The sequence below is a fragment of the Saimiri boliviensis genome, chromosome 11, assembly GCF_048565385.1.
Source record: "Saimiri boliviensis isolate mSaiBol1 chromosome 11, mSaiBol1.pri, whole genome shotgun sequence".
Lineage (NCBI taxonomy): Eukaryota > Metazoa > Chordata > Mammalia > Primates > Cebidae > Saimiri > Saimiri boliviensis.
In genome coordinates this window covers 91,598,430-91,616,410 of record NC_133459.1, presented here as the reverse complement: position 1 = coordinate 91,616,410, position 17,981 = coordinate 91,598,430, and the positions used below count along the sequence as shown (strand labels likewise).

Here is a 17,981-nt window from a genome sequence, read left to right as displayed (position 1 = left end):
GCTCACGCCTGTAATCCCAACACTTTGGGAGGCCGAGGCAGGTGGATCACGAGGTCAAGAGATCGAGACCATCCTGGTCAACATGGTGAAACCCCGTCTCTACTAAAAATACAAAACATTAGCTGGGCATGGTGGTGCGTGCCTGTAGTCCCAGCTACTCAGGAGGCTGAGGCAGGAGAATTGCCTGAACCCAGGAGGTGGAGGTTGCGGTGAGCCGAGATCCCGCCATTGCACTCCAGCCTGGGTAACAAGAGCGAAACTCCATCTCAAAACAAAACAAAACAAAACAACAACAACAAAAATATCTGCTCTTAGATATTAACATCTTAACATATCAATATTAAGTTCAAAAGAGGAAGAAGTCTTTCCAGGCTAGGGTAACAGGAAAGGTTTTGCTTGGGTGGAATTTGGGAACATCCAAGTTAAACGATCTAAGCAAAGAGATGAGTATGTAGGGCTAGATCTTGGGTGAGAAGACTTGGATGGAGATTTGGGGGTTGTTTCAAGGGGGAAAGTATAGCCCTAAAAGTGGATGAAACCTCCATGGAAAAGAGATGAAGAGAAAAAAAAGTAGAAGGCTAAGGACTTACCATAATTTAAGTACCCACTTTCAGGAGCTGGCAAAAAAAAAAAAAAAAACACAGAAAAGGAGCAGAGAGATAGAACATGGTATCACCGAGGAAATCGGCATACATGTCCAACAGAAATCTAGGATACGTAAGAATACCCTGGATTCGTATGTAGCTTTATTTCCTGTAAAACTCATATGAAATTATCTTATCTAAGAAAGGAACTTAAGTAGACAGCCAAAGCATGATTCAGCACTGATCTAAAGTCTGGCAGCCTGGCTCCCCTTGAACAAAATGGAGTAACTGGGATATCCGTTGAAGAGCTTAGCCCAGGAAAGGCCCTTAAAAATCACTAATTTTTAAAGCCATTTCATTTTTTAAGTGAGGACAGTTAGGCCTCTAGAGAAGTGCACTACTATGGCCACATAGCTATGTAGTAAGAGAACTGGGAATGGAAAAGCGTATTTTGAGTTTTAACTTAGACTTTTTTCTTCACTGTCTCTAACTAAGCCTAACTCTTATTCTAAGAATTCAGATTTAGTGAATATGATTAAATGAATTTTAATTGTTTAGATTTTTTTTTCAAATGATACATATTTTGGCTTAAGTTATCAACTGTGTATGATAAGTAATGTGTTGCCTGTTTTGCGTATTTATAATCTAAATCTATCTATAAGAATGCTTTGCTCTAATTATGTCCCCCCCTCCCCCCAGGCCACTTTATCCATTCAAACATTTCCTATCTTTCACGGCAAAGTGCACATTCAACTTCTAATGAAGCTTTCTCTGCTCACCCCACTAAGAACTGACTACTCTTTCTGATGGGCTCCCCTGGAGTCAATGTTTTCCAGACTCAGGCTGAAACTTATTAGTGGCTCATGAAACCAATTTGGTGGGTCACTTCCAGGAAAAGAAATAGGAAATATCAGAGTACATCACACAGAATGATGGCGACAATTGCTTTTTGAAACATTTACTTCAGTTAAGAGTGTATGCATATGTACTAGATTGCAATGCAACATGTAAAAGTTGAAAAACACAGGTTTGGAGGAGTATAATGTAAAACACATATCTTAACATATCGTGACCAGCTGTATGGCCATGTAGCTCTTTGAGGGTTGGGACTTTCTTGATCTTTATCACTCTCATGCCCAGTGTCCTACCTGGTGGGTACTCAGGAGTTGTTGACTGGAATGGTTATGAAGATTTGAGATGGAATTAGAAGAATAAGCAGCAGGTAGGTTGGGGAGGAACTGAGGGCTTGAATTAAGTGTACATTTTTTAGTTTCCTTTACCTTGGATGTTAGTATTTTTTTTTTTTTTTTTTGAGACGGAGTTTCGCTCTCATTACCCAGCCTAGAGCACAATGGCGCAATCTCAGCTCACCGCAACCTCCGCCTCCTGGGTTCAGGCAATTCTCCTGCCTCAGCCTCCTGAGTAGCTGGGATTACAGGCACGCGCCACCATGCCCAGCTAATTTTTGTATTTTTAGTAGAGACGGGGTTTCACCATGTTGACCAGAATGGTCTCGATCTCTTGACCTCGTGATCCACCCGCCTCAGCCTCCCAAAGTGCTGGGATTACAGGCGTGGGCCACCGCGCCCGGCCTGGATGTTAGTATTTTGTTTCAACTTAATATTATTGCTACCAAGAACCTGTGTTTAGTATCTGTGCTGTGGCGTTGTCTCCCATCACCTTCAATGTCATGTGGTATAAATAATACTTCCTGCTCATGTTGCAGCTGTCACTCAAGGATCTTAAATTACTTTAGGAGCAAGATCTGGTGATGAGTGCCTGGCTCCACTTGGCAGGTGCCAGAGTTAAGAACCAGGGACTGCCTGAAATCTTTGGGCTCCAAGATGACGGGTCCGTCTCTGTCATCCTCCCACAGTCTCTTCTGCCTATCCCTTCTTCCATGGAGGGAGGATCCCCTGACCCTGCCTCTTTCTGAGCTTTGTAACTGGTAAACAGAGTCTGTGAAGATTCCACTGAGCTAAAAGATTTGCTCCTTCTTTGCGGGTAGCTATGGTGTGTATGAGGGGAAGGCACATGGTAATGAAGGCTATTCATTGAACCGTGTCAGAGCTAGAAAAGCTTGGGGCTGAAAACTGCAAAGGAACTGATTAGACGTGAGCTCTGGATCATCAAAGAAAATGGAGACTTCTCTGGTTAGAAGCTCTTTAAGATATGCACGGGACAAAAAAGGGGATATTTGACACCTTTTTGTGGGCCATTTTATATACATGTGGTCTTTTCTATAGCAACCTTATTTCTTGCTTCTGGCCACACTCGTTTTTGGTCTTACAGTCCAAATCAGCCGTAGGTCATTTAAATACCCTCTCCCCACCCTTTATTTCTTTCTTTTCTTTACAACCCCGCTGTCACCTTGAATCACTCCCCTACCCCTTTCCTGGAAGCTCTTGGGGGTCAGTCTCTCTTTTCCGAGAAGCTGTTAACTGCCTACAGTTGGGCCTGGGAGGCTCCAGGAGGGTGACAACAGAGTCCTGGTTTGGAGTCGGGTTACACCACTTGTGTCTGAGTTCACGCAGCATGTTCCTCTGTCAGGGATTCCGCAAATATCTCCCTGAGGTAAAAAAGGAAAGTGCGCTGTGCTCCAGCACCCAGAGCAGTGAGCCCAGTCCCGAGTCCCGGAGAGAGCTCCAGTGATCCGGGCCATGTCGCCGTAGCCCCGGCCTCTGGTTCCGCAGCCCCAGCCGCCTCCCAGCCGGCTCACTTCATGCTGCGGTGCAGCTGCACCATGTTCCTGGGCTGAGGGGGCAATCAGGCACGCTCCTCCCCATGGGTTGCCCATCATGTCTAATGGATATCGCACTCTGTCCCAGCACCTCAATGACCTGAAGAAGGAGAACTTCAGCCTCAAGCTGCGCATCTACTTCCTGGAGGAGCGCATGCAACAGAAGTATGAGGCCAGCCGGGAGGACATCTACAAGCGGGTGAGTGCAAGGGCTTGCCTCTCCGGGGCAGGGGCAGGGGCAGGGGCAGGGGCAGGGGCAGGGGCAGGGGGAGGAGCAGGGGCAGGGGATGGGGATGGTTTAGCCTTCCAGTACGTCGCTATTCCAAGCTCTTCCTAGCTGAGGCTGTGCTAGTCAGCGAGAGAGATGGGGTTTCGTCCAACTCTGGTCATCCTAACAACCTGTGACCTTGGACAAGCTCATTTCACCTCTCTGGTGCCTGCTTCCTGTTTTTCTTCTCTGTAAAGAAAGAGGGCTGAAATAAATCAGAGGCTTTCTCAAACCCTGCCGTGGAACTGTGCAGAACAATCACCTTGGGAGCTGGTTTAAAATGTAGATTCCATGCCTCATCCTAGGGATTCTGATTTAGTCATGTGGAAGTGTGGGGCTGGGGTGGATATTTTCATTTATTTTATTTTATTTTTTTTTTGAGACGGAGTTTCGCTCTTGTTACCCAGGCTGGAGTGCAATGGTGCGATCTCGGCTCACGGCAACCTCCGCCTCCTGGGTTCAGGCAATTCTCCTGCCTCAGCCTCCTGAGTAGCTGGGATTACAGGCACGCGCCACCATGCCCAGCTAATTTTTTGTATATTTAGTAGAGACAGGGTTTCACCGTGTTGACCAGGATGGTCTCGATCTCTTGACCTCGTGATCCACCCGCCTCGGCCTCCCAAAGTGCTGGGATTACAGGCTTGAGCCACCGCACCCGGCCCTGCATTTTTAAAATTTATTGATTTATTTTAGAAACAAGTCTTGCCCTGTTGCTCAGGCTGGAGTGCCCTGTCACCATGACAGCACTGCAGCCTCCAACTATTTGGCTCAAATGATCCTTCTGGGTCAGCCTCCCGGGTAGCTGGGACACCAGGCCCAGATAATTAAAAAAACCAACCAAACAAAAAAAAACTGGCGAGGTGCTGTTGTGGCTCAAGCCCGTAATCCCAGCACTTTGGGAGGCCGAAGAAGACAGATGGCTTGAGATCAGGAGTTTGAGACCAGCGTGGCCAACACGGTGAAACCCTATCTCTGCTAGAAAAAATTTAAAAATTAGCAGGTGTGTTGGTGAGTGCCTGTAGTCCAAGCTACTTGGGAAGCTGAGGCAGGAAAATCTCTTGAACCCAGGAGGCAGAGGTTGCAGTGAGCTGAGATTGTGCCACTGCACACCAGCTTAGATGACCAAGAAGACTCTGTCTCAAAAAAAAAAAAAAAAAATAGTTGTAAAGAAGGGCAGAAGGGTGGCACTATGTTGTCCAAGCTGGTCTCAAACTCCTGGCCTTTAGATCCTCACACTTTAGCCTCCCCAGTCATTGGTATTATAGGTATGAGCCACCTACCCTGGCAAAATATGCTTTTTTTTTTTTTTTTTTTTTTTTTTGGGGGGAGACAGAGTCTCACTCTGTTGCCCAGGCCGCAGTGCAATGGTGTGATCTCAGCTCACTGCAACCTCTGCCTCCTGGGCTCAAGTGATCCTCCTGCCTCAGCCTCCCGAATAGCTGGGATTACACCATGCCCGGCTAACCTTTTTTAAAAATATTTTTAGTAGAGACAGGGTTTCACCATGTTGGCTAGACTGGTCTGGAACTCCTGACCTCAGGCAATCCACCCACCTTGGCCTCTCAAAGTGCTGGAATTACAGACATGAGCCACCTTGCCCAGCCAAAAATATCCATTTTTAGGACAAGACCTGAGGTGACTCTGAAGCAGATTATCACCAGGTCATACCTCTAATAGAGAAAGGCTGCTCCTAGCTCTGGCTTGGTGGGGCAGAGGACGATGCTATGGGGAAAAGGGCAGGGACTATGGGTGTTTCTGTTCCTTGAGAAGTTCATGTTTGCTTTTGAAGATGACTATATAGATAAGCGTTTAAGACAGAATCTTAGGCATTTTTAGTCTTTGGAATAGCTTGCCTTAGAATGAAGAAGAGGGTACCAATGGGATGGCAGTTGGCCTAGGTGTAGTGGGAGGGGAAATGGCCGTTTCCTTGGTCGGAAGGGCTATCTTGATTGATGGGTCAGTGATTGGGGTGGGGAAGGAAGACTTGCTGGATTGGCTGAGCTGAGGGTGAGATGACACAGCACCTAGGTAAGAGGACATCGGGCTGTGGGTTATGAGGACTAAGCCTCCTATCTGGTCCCCACAATATTGGTTTCCTCAGCCCTCTCTGTGTCTGAACAAGCAGGACCTGAAGTGGCCCAAGTGATTGGGAACTAGTTGCCTCTGACCCTATCAGAAATTCTGAATCTCCAACTGTTTACCCCAGAGGAGTATACAAATATTATCATTTTCTCTGTGTGCCCTGTACTGTCAAGAGGATGACTGGGCAGCATTATAGGCTGCTAGATAATGTTTTGGGTCAGGCGAATAGCTGGTATCTATGAGACCCAAGTGATTATTTGGTAAATTCAATTGATGTGTGCAGCTAAATCTGGGGGATTGAACTCTATTTCCTGTCTCTCCTGCATTTCCGTGTTTCAAATCCGAATTTTCCAGAAGTTCGTCCAGATTCACCTTTCATCTTTCATGTGGCTGTATAATGAGTATGCCTCATTGGAGCTGCCAGGAGTCAAGAAAGTGAGGGCTGGTAAGAGAGAGATGGTGAGAGAGGGAGGATGACAGGGAGGACTTGCCTTAGGGTAGGAACAGTGAATGGATATGTTCACTGTGCAGAGGGAGCAACTTTTCCCATTAACTGTCTTCAAGGCAAAGAAGGAAGGGATAATTTTTTAGATAATTTGAGGAAAAGGATTTTTTATTTTTTGAGACAGAGTCTCGCTCTGTCACCCAGGCTGGAAGACAGTGGCATGATCTCCGCTGACTGCAACCTCCGCCTCTGGGGTTCAAGTGATTCTCCTGAGTAGCTAGGACTACAGGCGCCTGCTACCACACCTGGCTAATTTTTGTATTTTTAGTAGAGATGGGGTTTTACCATGTTGGCCAGGCTGGTCTGAAACTCCTGACCTCAGGCGATCCACCTGCATCAGCCTCCCAAAGTGCTGGGATTTTGCAGGCATGAGCCACGGAGCTCTGCCAGGATTTTTTTAAAGCTTGAATCTTATGGCTGCCTGAATCATTTGGTCTCACTCTCTGCTTCTCCCTAGCTAAAGATCTTTAGGAAACCCTTTGAATGGGGTGTGAGAAGGCACCATTTCTCAACCGGAGAAGTATGATCAATGAGATGACAGAAGCTGCACAAGGTGTATGTGGGGGGAGTGGAACACAGCATATTGTCACAGGCAGACAGGACAGCCTTTTGCTAGACTCTAGTATTGCCATGGATCTCATACAGGGAGTAGCTATGGCCCTGTCTCTATTTAGTCTTATGTGTGAGCAGAGTAGTCAGACAGCTATTGCATCATATGATTTGAAGGATCTCAAACTACTTCTTACCAAATGTTTCTTCAATCTGTCTGTCATATTACTCTTCTCATTTTGTTATGATTATTTGAAAAGTGCTAAAAGCTTGTGTTAACATGTTCTTATTACTTGGGAAACAGACCACATAAAGCCATTATCAATCATTCAGAGTTGAAATTAGTTTATCACATTATGTTTTGATGAGGGATTGATAGACTCTAGGGCAGTTCTGGTTTATTTTACTTTATTTTTATTTCTGTCGCCCAGGCTAGAGTGCAGTAGGACTATCACAACTCACTGCAGCCTTGACCTCCTGGGCTCAAGCGATCTTTATGCCCCAGCCTCCCAAGAAGCTGGGACCACAGGTGTGCAACCACACCTGGCTAATTATATACATATAATTAGCCCAGGCTAGTCTCAAACTACTGGGCTCAAGTGATCGTCCTACCTTGGCCTCCCAAAGTGCTGGGATTACAGGTGTGAGCCACCACACCTGGCCACAATTCTGTTTTGATATAAGAACAAGGGGTTAGGAAAACACTGCATTAGGACCTATTGTCTTGAGACTCAATTAGGAGACTTAGGCAAGTTACTTAGTCTCTCGGAGCCCGTTCCAGCCTCTATAGGACTGGCATTGGAATAATACTACAGATACTGAGAATCACTTTTTCTATGAATAAATAGCAGCCATGAAGATGAAATAAGAAAACATATCAAAACACTTTGTTAACTTAATAGCATCATACATATATATATATATATATATATATATATATATATATGAGAGAGGGTAGTAGTTATATTTCTACTGGTAGTTATAGTTATTATAAAATTTAAAAATGGGGATGAGGTTTGACTTTTTATAGTTTCACCCTTATAATTCCCACAGATGTGTCTTATGTTCATTCTTGTTATTCATATTGTGCTCCCACAAGATTGGGAAGATTAATTAGCAGCAGTGTTGATGAAGAGGCATCATGGGTAATGTGCCCAGCATCACATGGTGAATGAGGTGGTTCAGAGGAAAATTTAGAGTACTGTTCTGTTACCAACTGAATCACAGAAGTTTGACTTTTCTGCTGCTAAGAAACAGAATTTTATTGATTCTGATTTTTTTTCTTTAGTGTCAGAGGGACACTTCTTTACAAAAAATATAGCAAAAACATTAAATCAAACCCAACTGAATTAGCATCTGCGATAATTTGAGTGCTACGTATGTGTGGTTCTTTTTAAGAAAACCAGTACTTGTGAAACATAGGTAAAGTCTATTGTGAGTAGTAATTATTTTATTGATTTGCGTATTTATACTACTGGGAATTTTTGTTGAGCTATTTGTACTTCAGAGTGAAAAATTACTCTTAGCGAAAAACAATAAAAGTATTTGGCTTCAGGAAAGGGAAATACTTTAAAAGAAAAGGACTGGAAAATGGCTGCCATCTTTCTCTTTCCAAGTGGGAAGTCAATTTCTAGGCAGTTGATTGAGGAGACTAAACTAGATACGATCCTTACTTGTAAATGGAAGCTACGAGGATTTTAAATTATAAGAGGAGCTGTCAAAGCTAGAGAGTTATGTTAGAAATCTAAGCGTATCAACTTCAAACCAAGTAAATAAAAAAGAGTTTCTCTCTTTTAAGCTGTTTAGAGATTTAAGAAATTATTTTAAGAATCATCCTGGGCATGGATTAATGAAATAGTTTATACATAAAATTTGGTTTCTTGAGACTGGCTACTTTTCTGTTGAGTGTTTAAGTTAAGCTATCTTTTAAGCTTCAATGTTTGTAAATTAACATCGTAAATTTTTTAGAAAGGAAGAGGCTGCTTACTCTCAGTACAGATAAAGTGGGACATATGCCTACGTGATTAGGCACCACTACCCGCTCTTGGTAGCAAACATCAATTGTAAGTTTGGTTTTTAGGGAAGACAGTGTTAAACATATAAAGCAAGCAAAGGAGAAATCATCGCAGTACACTGACTTTGGAGCAAAATAAAGTGAGAAAATGTTGTTGAGTGGTCCACAGCTGAGTATGGCCCACTCCTAGGGAGACTGGCTTGTTAGCATTTCTGGACCACAGCTGCTGTGGTAAGTAATTTTTGGGTGGCAGCTTGGCTGACTTCCTCATTGTTGATTGCCTAATCCTGCATCTTCTCATATTAGCCAAATGTGTCGCCACTGGAATCATGTCTGACCGTGGAATTTATGAAATCCACTGCTGTGTGGTGAACACCCAGTCTCCAAATGGCACACAAAACCATCATCCACTGGGTTTTGCCCCCTGACAACTACTTGTTCACCTTGTATGAATTAAGTTTCCATTCTAAGAATGAAATTTAAAAACTGACGAGGCCAGATCTTATAGCAAAAGTGTCAGGAGAAATAGAATGTTGTCATTCTTGACCAGATAGAGTCGATGTTTAAGTATGATATAATTGACATTGGAGGTTAAAGTGGATTTGGCCTTTAGATATGAGTTCAGAGAGTTGTGTTCCGTTGCTTTATGCCCTTAAACTGCCTGACCTCTTTGAGATTGACACTTTTTTGGTTTTCTCATCTTTGAGATTGGATGATACTTTTCCTGAGCAATTTTTGAGGTTTGTAAATAGCATGCTTCTATAGCTATAGTAAATAGCCTACTGATTTTACTTGCCTACCAAATTGCCATTGTTTTTGCTATTCTGTTGGTTAAGAGCTACAAACTGGTGAGACCTGGGGTGAAATCTTGGTTTTTCTACTTACTATTTGTTTTGGGACAAATACCATAATTTTTCTGAGCTAAAGCAAGTACAGTAATAACACCTATCTTATAGGATCTGGAGGAAGATTAAATGAGTCTGTTAGTTGAACTCAGCATAATGCCTATCACATAGTAAGCCCTCAATAAATATTTGCCATTATTGTGACAAATTGGGAGATGAAAAAATTATCCAGATAAGTCTAATTCCTGGAAACATATGCATTGGACTATTTTTTTTAAAATTCCCAATCAGTTTCTTTTTCCTCAATAGTGGACTTGGGACCATTTGTCCTATTTGTCTCAATTCTCAATATTTGTTTGCTTATATATAAATAACCTAATATAATCCAAGTGTCCCTATTGCATCAAATTTACCTTGGCGTTCTCAGATACAAATGTTTATCCAAAGAAAATAGATGAAAAGGGCTGGGTTGGTTAAATTTCTTTTTGGCTCATTGACAGATTTTCTTTAGTTCCAGCCTGATTTCTCTAGGCTTTGGGCAACATGATGAGTTACAGTTTACCTGTAGACTTACAGGGAAGCTCAGGAACTCCATCAGGCTATGGGAGTTAGGAAGATTGACTTGAACCAAAGGAAGGCTATTAGAGAAGGATGAGTTATTTGGTGAGTTATCAAAATGTTGGGACAAAAGTTTGAACTATAAGGAAACCTAAATTCTTTTTTTTTTTTTTTTTTGAAACAGAGTCTTGCTCCGTAGTCAGGTGCCAGGCTGGAGTGCCGTGGCACAATCTTGGCTCACTGCAACCTCCACCTCCCGGGTTCAAGCAATTCTGCTCCTCAGCCTCCCGAGTAGCTGGGACTACAGGCGTGCACCACCACACCCAGCTAATTTTTGTATTTTTAGTAGAGATGGGGTTTCACCATGTTGGCCTGGTTGGTCTTGATCTCTTGACCTTGTGATCCGCCCGCCTTGGCCTCCCAAAGTACTGAGATTACAGGCGTGAACCACCATGCCCGTCCAGAAACCTAAATTGTTAATCTACCCTTTCTAGCTACATGATCTTGGCCAAGTTACTTAACTTCTGTGAATCTTAGTTCCTAAATTAGAGTCATCAATTCCTGCCCTGCTCTTCTCCCAATGTGTAAACATGTTTTAATCTATTAGATGTTAGATAAATAGAAAGGATTGTGATTTCTATCCTGCATACCTGGAGATACATACTAGAGAGCGTGCACCTGCTCAGGTTATTGTCTAAAGTGGCTGTGTGGCTGCTTTTGCCAGAATTAATGATTGTATCTTTTTTTTTTTTTTTTAGAGGGAGTCTCGCTCTGTCACCCAGGCTGGAGTGCAGTGGCACAATCTCGGCTCATTGCAACCTCCACCTCCTGAGTTCAAGTGATTCTCCTGACTCAGCCTCTTGAGTAGCTGGGGTTACAGATGCCCACCATCACACGTGGCTAATTTTTGTATTTTTTAGTAGAGACAGGGTTTCACCATGTTGGCCAGGCTGGTCTCAAACTCCTGACCTTGTGATCCGCCTGCCTTGGCCTCCCAAAACGCTGGGATTACAGGTGTGAGCCACCATACCTGGCCAGCCAAACTATCTTTAAATGGTTCTCTGGAAGCCTCGTATGAACATGGTCCATGTGTATGTGTCTGTGTCTGTGCAGGCTCTGTGTGCCAATTCTCCAATATTTATGATTTTGGTTAACTGTTTTTTAAACTTCACAGTCATCAGGATGGCTACTATACTAAAAATAAAACAACCCAGAAAATAAGAAGTATTAGGAAGGATGTGGAGAAATTGGAACGCTTGCGTATTGCTAGAAAGAATATAAAATGGTGCAGGTGCTGTGAAGAACAGTATGGAGTTTCTCAAAAAATTAAACATAGGCTTACCATATAATCCAGCAATTCCATTCTGGGTGTAACCCAAAAGAAATGAAAACAGATACTCAAACAGATATTTGTATTTCTGTGTTCACAGGAGCATTATTTACAATAGCCAACAGGTGGAAGTGACCCAAATGTTCATTGACAAATGAATGAATAAACAAAATCATTTTGCCTCAAAAACGTATGAAACTCTGATATGTGCTGTAACATGAGTGTCACGCTAAGTAAAGTCAATCCCCAAAGGACAAATACTTACTATTTCACTTAAATGAAGTACCTAAAGTAGTCAAATACTGAAGATAGAAAGTGGGATGGTGGTTGCCAGGTGTTGGGGGAAGGAGGGAATGGGGAGTTAGTGGCTAGAGTTTCATTTGGGAAAAAGTTCTGGAGATGGATAGTGATAATATTTGAACAACTATGTGAATGTACTTAATGCTACAGAACTGTATACTTAAAAATACTTAAAATGGCAAATTTTATGATACATATTTTACCACACGCACAAAAATGTTTAAGCCTGGCATGTTGGTTCATGTCTGTAATTTCAGCACTTGAGGAAGCCAAGGTGGGAGGATCACTTGAGCCCAGGAGTTTGAGACCAGCCTGGGCAACATAGCAAGACTTCATCTCTCTAAAAAAATTTTTTTAATTAGCTGACATAGTGTTGTGTGCCTGTGATCCCAGCTACTTGGAAGGCTGAGGTTGGAGGATTGCTTAAGCTCAGGAGGTTGAGGCTGCAGTAAGCAGTAAGTGTATGCCTCCATTCTAGTCTCGGTGACAGGGACCCCATTTCACACATACACATAATGTTTAAAGCAACTTTCTCCAAAACATCAGTTACTTTAAAAAAAAATGAAACTTTTAACCAAAACCAACTTCTGCTGTTGCTTAACACAACCTATCTCATTTTTCAGAGCTTTTAATGAAAATTCTTAACACTTGCCTGCTGAGAAACACTGGAAAACAAATCTCAAACTAAATTCTGGGCCCTAAATTAATTCTAATTTGCTTTCAGTTATCTCTCTAACAATGTCTACTTAATTTATACTTATGCACAAACTTTTACAGGGCCACTTCTTCCTATAACTTACGTACATCCAGGTTTACGCACTGATAGAAGTAGCATATTACACTTGAGAAAAATAGGCATTATAAATTTCTATCTCAAATGTTTCCCTTGTTTGCAATATCATTTTGGTCATTCTTTTGCTCATGTTTGCACAGATGCATTGCTGTATTCAATTAAATGTCTATTGACTATCCACTTTACGCCAGCTACTGTGCTAGATTCTGCTGGAGAAGACAGCAACAAATAAATATAAATGGTGTAAGAGGGGCTACCATAGAGGTATGGACAGATTGCTCTATAGTATAATAAAATCCACCAGGAAAGGCCTTGCCAAGTATGTGAAGTTCGCATCAAATCCTAAAAGGTAGTAACAACAAGAAATGGGAAAAGGCATTTCAAACAGATGAAACAATATACAAAGGCACAGAGGCATACAAAACCATCAGGTGCTTGGCATACTCTGAATCGTTCAGTAGGGCTAGATCATGTGGTATGGAGGGCTTGTGGCGGTGGTAAGATGAGGCTGCAGGGGAGAAATCTTGGAAAGTTTTGTACTTACCCATTCATTCGTTCTTAAGCATTAATTAGGTACCTGCTATGTTCCAAGTACTAGAAGTTGTGACTTCAACGGTGCGTAGACCACAGGTGCCAGAGTATCGTAAAAGGCAGTATCAGAGCTATGTACAAAGTGTAAGGAAACTCAAAGGGGGTACTTTGATCCCAAATGAATAGAGTGGATGGAAAGAAAATCTGCAAAGGATTCTTCGGGATGATCCCTGAACTTTGTCTTCAAAGGAGAATTAGCATTAGTGAGTCAATGGATGATGAGGTTGGAGGAGAGAATTTTTTTGCCACAAGCAAAAGCCTTGAGGCAAGAAACCGTAGGGTGTGTGCATAGAATCAGAAGTAGTTTAGTGTTGCTGGAGTTAAGTACTAGGCGAGGAATGAGGCTAATGTGAGGGACATAGTCTTTCGTGCCATTTTAAAGAGTGTGGACTTTATCCTGAGGGTGATAAGGCACCATTGAAGGCCTTTAAGCTGCAGGGAACCTGCTAGATCCTTCTGATGCATGGGATAGGTGGATTCAGGAGAGGCAAGGCAGGAAGTGAGTGAGAACAGACTGGCCAAGACAGAGAAAGCATGAATGAGGGCTGTAGGAATAGAGGGGAGGCAATTCATCTTTAAAATATTTAAGAAGATTAAAATATTTGTAGGACTTGACGATTGCTCTGTATGGGAGAATTGAGGGAAAGGAATCAAGAGGAAGGCCAGGCTAAGGGAAGTCACTTTTTCTGGGCTTCTGGTTCTTTGTGTTTAAATGAGTGGGCTGAACCAGGATTGACGCAAACATCCCTCCCAGTTCTGAAGTCCTGTGATTCTGAGCAGCCTTTCTGAATGCTCTCACCCCAGCTTAGGTAGTTCCTTAAAAGAGACTCAACAGTTTCTCAGCTTTGTTGATGGCCTCTCAGGATGTGAGGTGGCAGGCAGAGCTGAGATGGCTTTGGAACTGCCAGCCAATGTCAGGGAAATCTAGTGCTGTTACCAGGTAGCTGGAGTTATAATTAGCCCAGTTGCTAGGGCAAGGCTGAGATTCTGTAAGCGTGGACTGCCAGCAACAGCATTTCCCTGCTGGATAAATTTACTTGTTTGAAAGAACAAAGTGGGTATGGATGGGGTGTTTTAAAATGTGTTTTAGATGATTTAAATTTTGCCCTGGGTATAGGATATATTAAAAGCAGAAAGCGGGTTTGTGTTGGGGCTAATTAACATCTTGCCTAGGGCAGGAGTGAGGAAAAATTCTACTTTGACATATGTTTGGATAGCTGGAAAGAGACTTACTTTCACCTGAAGGGAGATAAGTAAGAACATAAAATCACTGTTCAGAGGTAGAGAAGATTTTGAAGATAATATACGTAATCCCTTCACTTTTTAAGAAAAGCATTTATTTAAAAATAGCTTTAGACTTACAGTAAAGTTATAAAAATAGTACAGAGCGTTCCCATATGCCATTCACTCAGCTTCTTCTAAAGAGCAAACCCTTCATTTTAAAGATAAGATGACTAAAGTTAGAATAGTAATTTGCCTAAAGTCACACAGTAAATTAGTAGCCAAGCTCAGACTAGAATCCAGGAGCCCTAACTACCTGTTCAGGCTGCTTATAAGACCTCTGGGTCTTCAACAAAATTTTAAGAAATGTAAGTGCTTGTCAGAACTTAGTTTTTCTTTCTTTTTGCATTACTGGGCTAAAATAGAACCCACATGGCAGGAGCTAGAATTCATCTAATTCACAGATAGATGAATCTGCACCCTGTGCCTACTGCCAAAAGAAAAGATTTAGTTCCTCAGCCCCCTCAGGAGTCTCATCTGTAGGTTTTCAAAAGCCACTATGAACATATTTTTTTCTTCTGCCCTGCTCCCTGCTCTGGCTTTTGCCATCTCATCTGATCAAGTTCAACTGCGCAGAGAAAGGAGGCTCTATGATACATGGAGTAGGCACGGGGATCGGGGGCTGGTGCAAACTGGAAAGGAGCCCGCCCTATCATGTTCAATAGCAGCTAATCCACCCACACACCAACAGCAGTGATCCCGCTTGGTACATGCCGTTCCGTGGAGAGCTAAGTAATAGTCATGTGGCTTTTTGCCAAGCAACTTTAGAAGTGACTTTGGGCAGCACTGGGCAGTTACCATCCCTGTTATTTAGAAACTTGGCTTGATGAAGTGGGGAGTGAGTGAAAGGCACAGGCTGCCTTTTCATCTCCCAGCCTCATGTGAGCCCTGCTGCCGAAAAGGGCTACTGGCTACCTCTTTATGCACATGGGGCTTTAGAAAGCCCACCCAAAGGCTTGAGAAGAGGAAGCCACCCCCAACTTTTTTTTTTTTTTTTTTTTTTTTTTTTTTTTTTGAGATGGAGTCTTGCTCTGTCGCCCAGGCTGGTGTGCAGTGGTGTGATCTCAGCTCACTGCAGCCTCTGCCTCCTGGGTTTAGGCAATTCTCCTGCCTCAGCCTCCTGGGCAGCTGGGATTACAGGCACACACCACCATGGCCACCTAATTTTTGTATTTTTAGTAGAGACAGGGTTTCACTATGTTGGCCAGGCTGGTCTCGAACTCCTGACCTCAGGTGATCCGCCCTCCTCAGCCTCCCAAAGTGCTGGGATTACAGGTGTGAGCCACCACACCGGGCAGAGGAAGCCCTTCCTTAAGGTCGCTGCGTGAGTGGCGGGGAGACTCCTAGCATGAAGGCTGTGATTTGGAGCTGCAAAAAGAGGGTCTAGGCACCGGGTGAGGGCCTGAAGTCAGCCAGTTCTTTCAGGTCACTTTTTCTTGGTGAGTCTCAGACCTTCTCCCTGAGACCACACAGGTAGCTGCCTCTCTTCAGAGTTACTCCCATTCCAGATTCTTGCCAGTCAAGCTCAGTATTTGCTCAACACAAACGTAAATCTAGTCCTACCACTGTGAACTCCACAAATTTGAGACAGGTCTCAGTTAAATTAGAACGTTTGTTTCGCCAAGGTTGAGGACACATGCCCCTGACACAGCCTTAGGAAGTCCTTACGGCATGTGCCTAAGGTGGTTGGGGCACAGCTTGATTTTGTACATTTTAGGGAGACATGAGACATCAATCAGTGTAAGAAGTACATTGGTTCAGCCTGGAAAGGCAGGACGACTTGAAGCGAAGGCTGGAAGATTCAACGTGGTGAGGAGGCTTCTAGGTCACAGATAGGTGAGAGAAAAATGGTTACTTTCTTTTGAGTTTCTAATTAACCTTTCTGAAGCAGGCAATTAGATATGCATTTATCTCAGTGAGCAGAGAGATAACTTTGAATAGAATGGGAGGCAGGTTTGCCCTAAACAGTTTCCAGCTTGAATTTTCCTTTTATTTATTTTTATTTCCATGGTTTATTGGGGGAATAGGTGGTGTTTGATTACATGAGTAAGTTCTTGAGTGGTGATTTGTGAGATTTTGGTGCACCCATCACTGAAGCAATATACACTGCACCCTATTTGTAAGTATTTTATCCCTTACCCGTCCCACCTTTTCCCCCTGAGTCCTCCAAGTCCATTGTGTCATTCTTATGCCTTTGCATTCTCATAGCTCCCGCTTATGAGTGAGAACATATAGTGTTTTGTTTTCCTTTCCTGAGTTACTGTACTTAGGATAACAGTCTCCAATCTCATCCAGATCACTGCGAATGCTAATAATTTATTCCTTTTTATGGCCAAGTAGTATTCCATCATATATATATGTATATATCTATATCTATCTATCTATCTATCTATCTATCTATCTATCTATCTATATGAACACCCCATTTTCTTTCTTTCTTTTTTTTTTTTTTTTGAGACAGAGTTTCGCTCTTGTTACCCAGGCTGGAGTGCAATGGCGCCATCTCGGCTCAATGCAACCTCCGCCTCCTGGGTTCAGGCAATTCTCCTGCCTCAGCCTCCTGAGTACCTGGGATTACAGGCACATGCCACCATGCCCAGCTAATTTTTTGTATTTTTAGTAGAGACGGGGTTTCATCTTGTTGACCAGGATGGTCTCGATCTCTTGACCTCGTGATCCACCCACCTCAGCCTCCCAAAGTGCTGGAATTACAGGCTTGAGCCACAGCGCCTGGGCCCCATTTTCTTTATCCATTCATTGATTGATGGAAATTTGGGTTGGTTCCACATTTTTACAGTTGCGAATTGTGCTCTATAAACATGTGTGTGCAAGTATCTTTTTGTATAATGATTTCTTTTCCTCTGGGTATTGGGATTGCTGGCACAAATGGTAGTTCTACTTTTAGTTATTTAAGGAATCTCCACACTGTTTTCCATCAAGGTCGTATTAGTTTACATTGCCACCAGCAGTGTAGAAGTGTTCCCTGTTTGAATATCATGCACTGGGGCCTGTCGGGGGAGAGGGGCTAGGGGAAGGACAGCAGGGGGATGAGGGGTTGGGGAGGGATAGCATCAGGAGAATACCTAATGTGGATGACGGTGATGGATGCAGGAAACCACCATGGCACGTGTATACCTGTGTAACAAACCTGCACATTCTGCAAATGTACCCCAGAACTTAAAAGTATAATAATAATAATAAACACCTAAAAACAAAAGAAGTGTTCTTTGTTCACTGCATCCACATCCACATATGTTTTGATTTTTTTTTTTTTAATGGCCATTCTTGCAGGAGTAAGGTAGTATCACATACTGGTTTTGATTTGCCTTTCCCTGATCATTAGTGATATCGAACATTTTTATATATGTTTGTTGGCCATTTGTATATCCTTTTTCGAGAATTGTCTATTCATGTCCTTAGCCCACTTTTGGATGGGATTGTTTGTGTTTTTCTTGCTGATTTGTTTGAGTTTGTTGTAGATTCCGGATATTAGTCATTTGTCAGATGTACACATTGTGAAGATTTTCTCCCACTCTGTAGG

The 17,981-nt window shown here is 42.9% G+C and overlaps 1 protein-coding gene across 7 annotated transcripts in view; it reads left to right on the top strand.

Annotated features, from left to right (window-relative positions):
* Window positions 1–17,981, top strand: part of PDE4DIP (myomegalin) — a 222,259-nt gene that overhangs the window by 67,402 nt on the left and 136,876 nt on the right. For 5 of the 7 annotated variants that reach the window (XM_039460976.2, XM_039460975.2, XM_039460973.2 and 2 more), the window contains exon 4: window positions 3,413–3,523. In XM_039460976.2, the coding sequence (XP_039316910.1) occupies window positions 3,413–3,523 (111 nt within the window). Of the gene's footprint in view, window positions 1–3,141; window positions 3,524–17,981 lie in introns of those variants that run through there. The other 2 variants (XM_039460974.2, XM_074381177.1) reach the window with 1 other exon arrangement.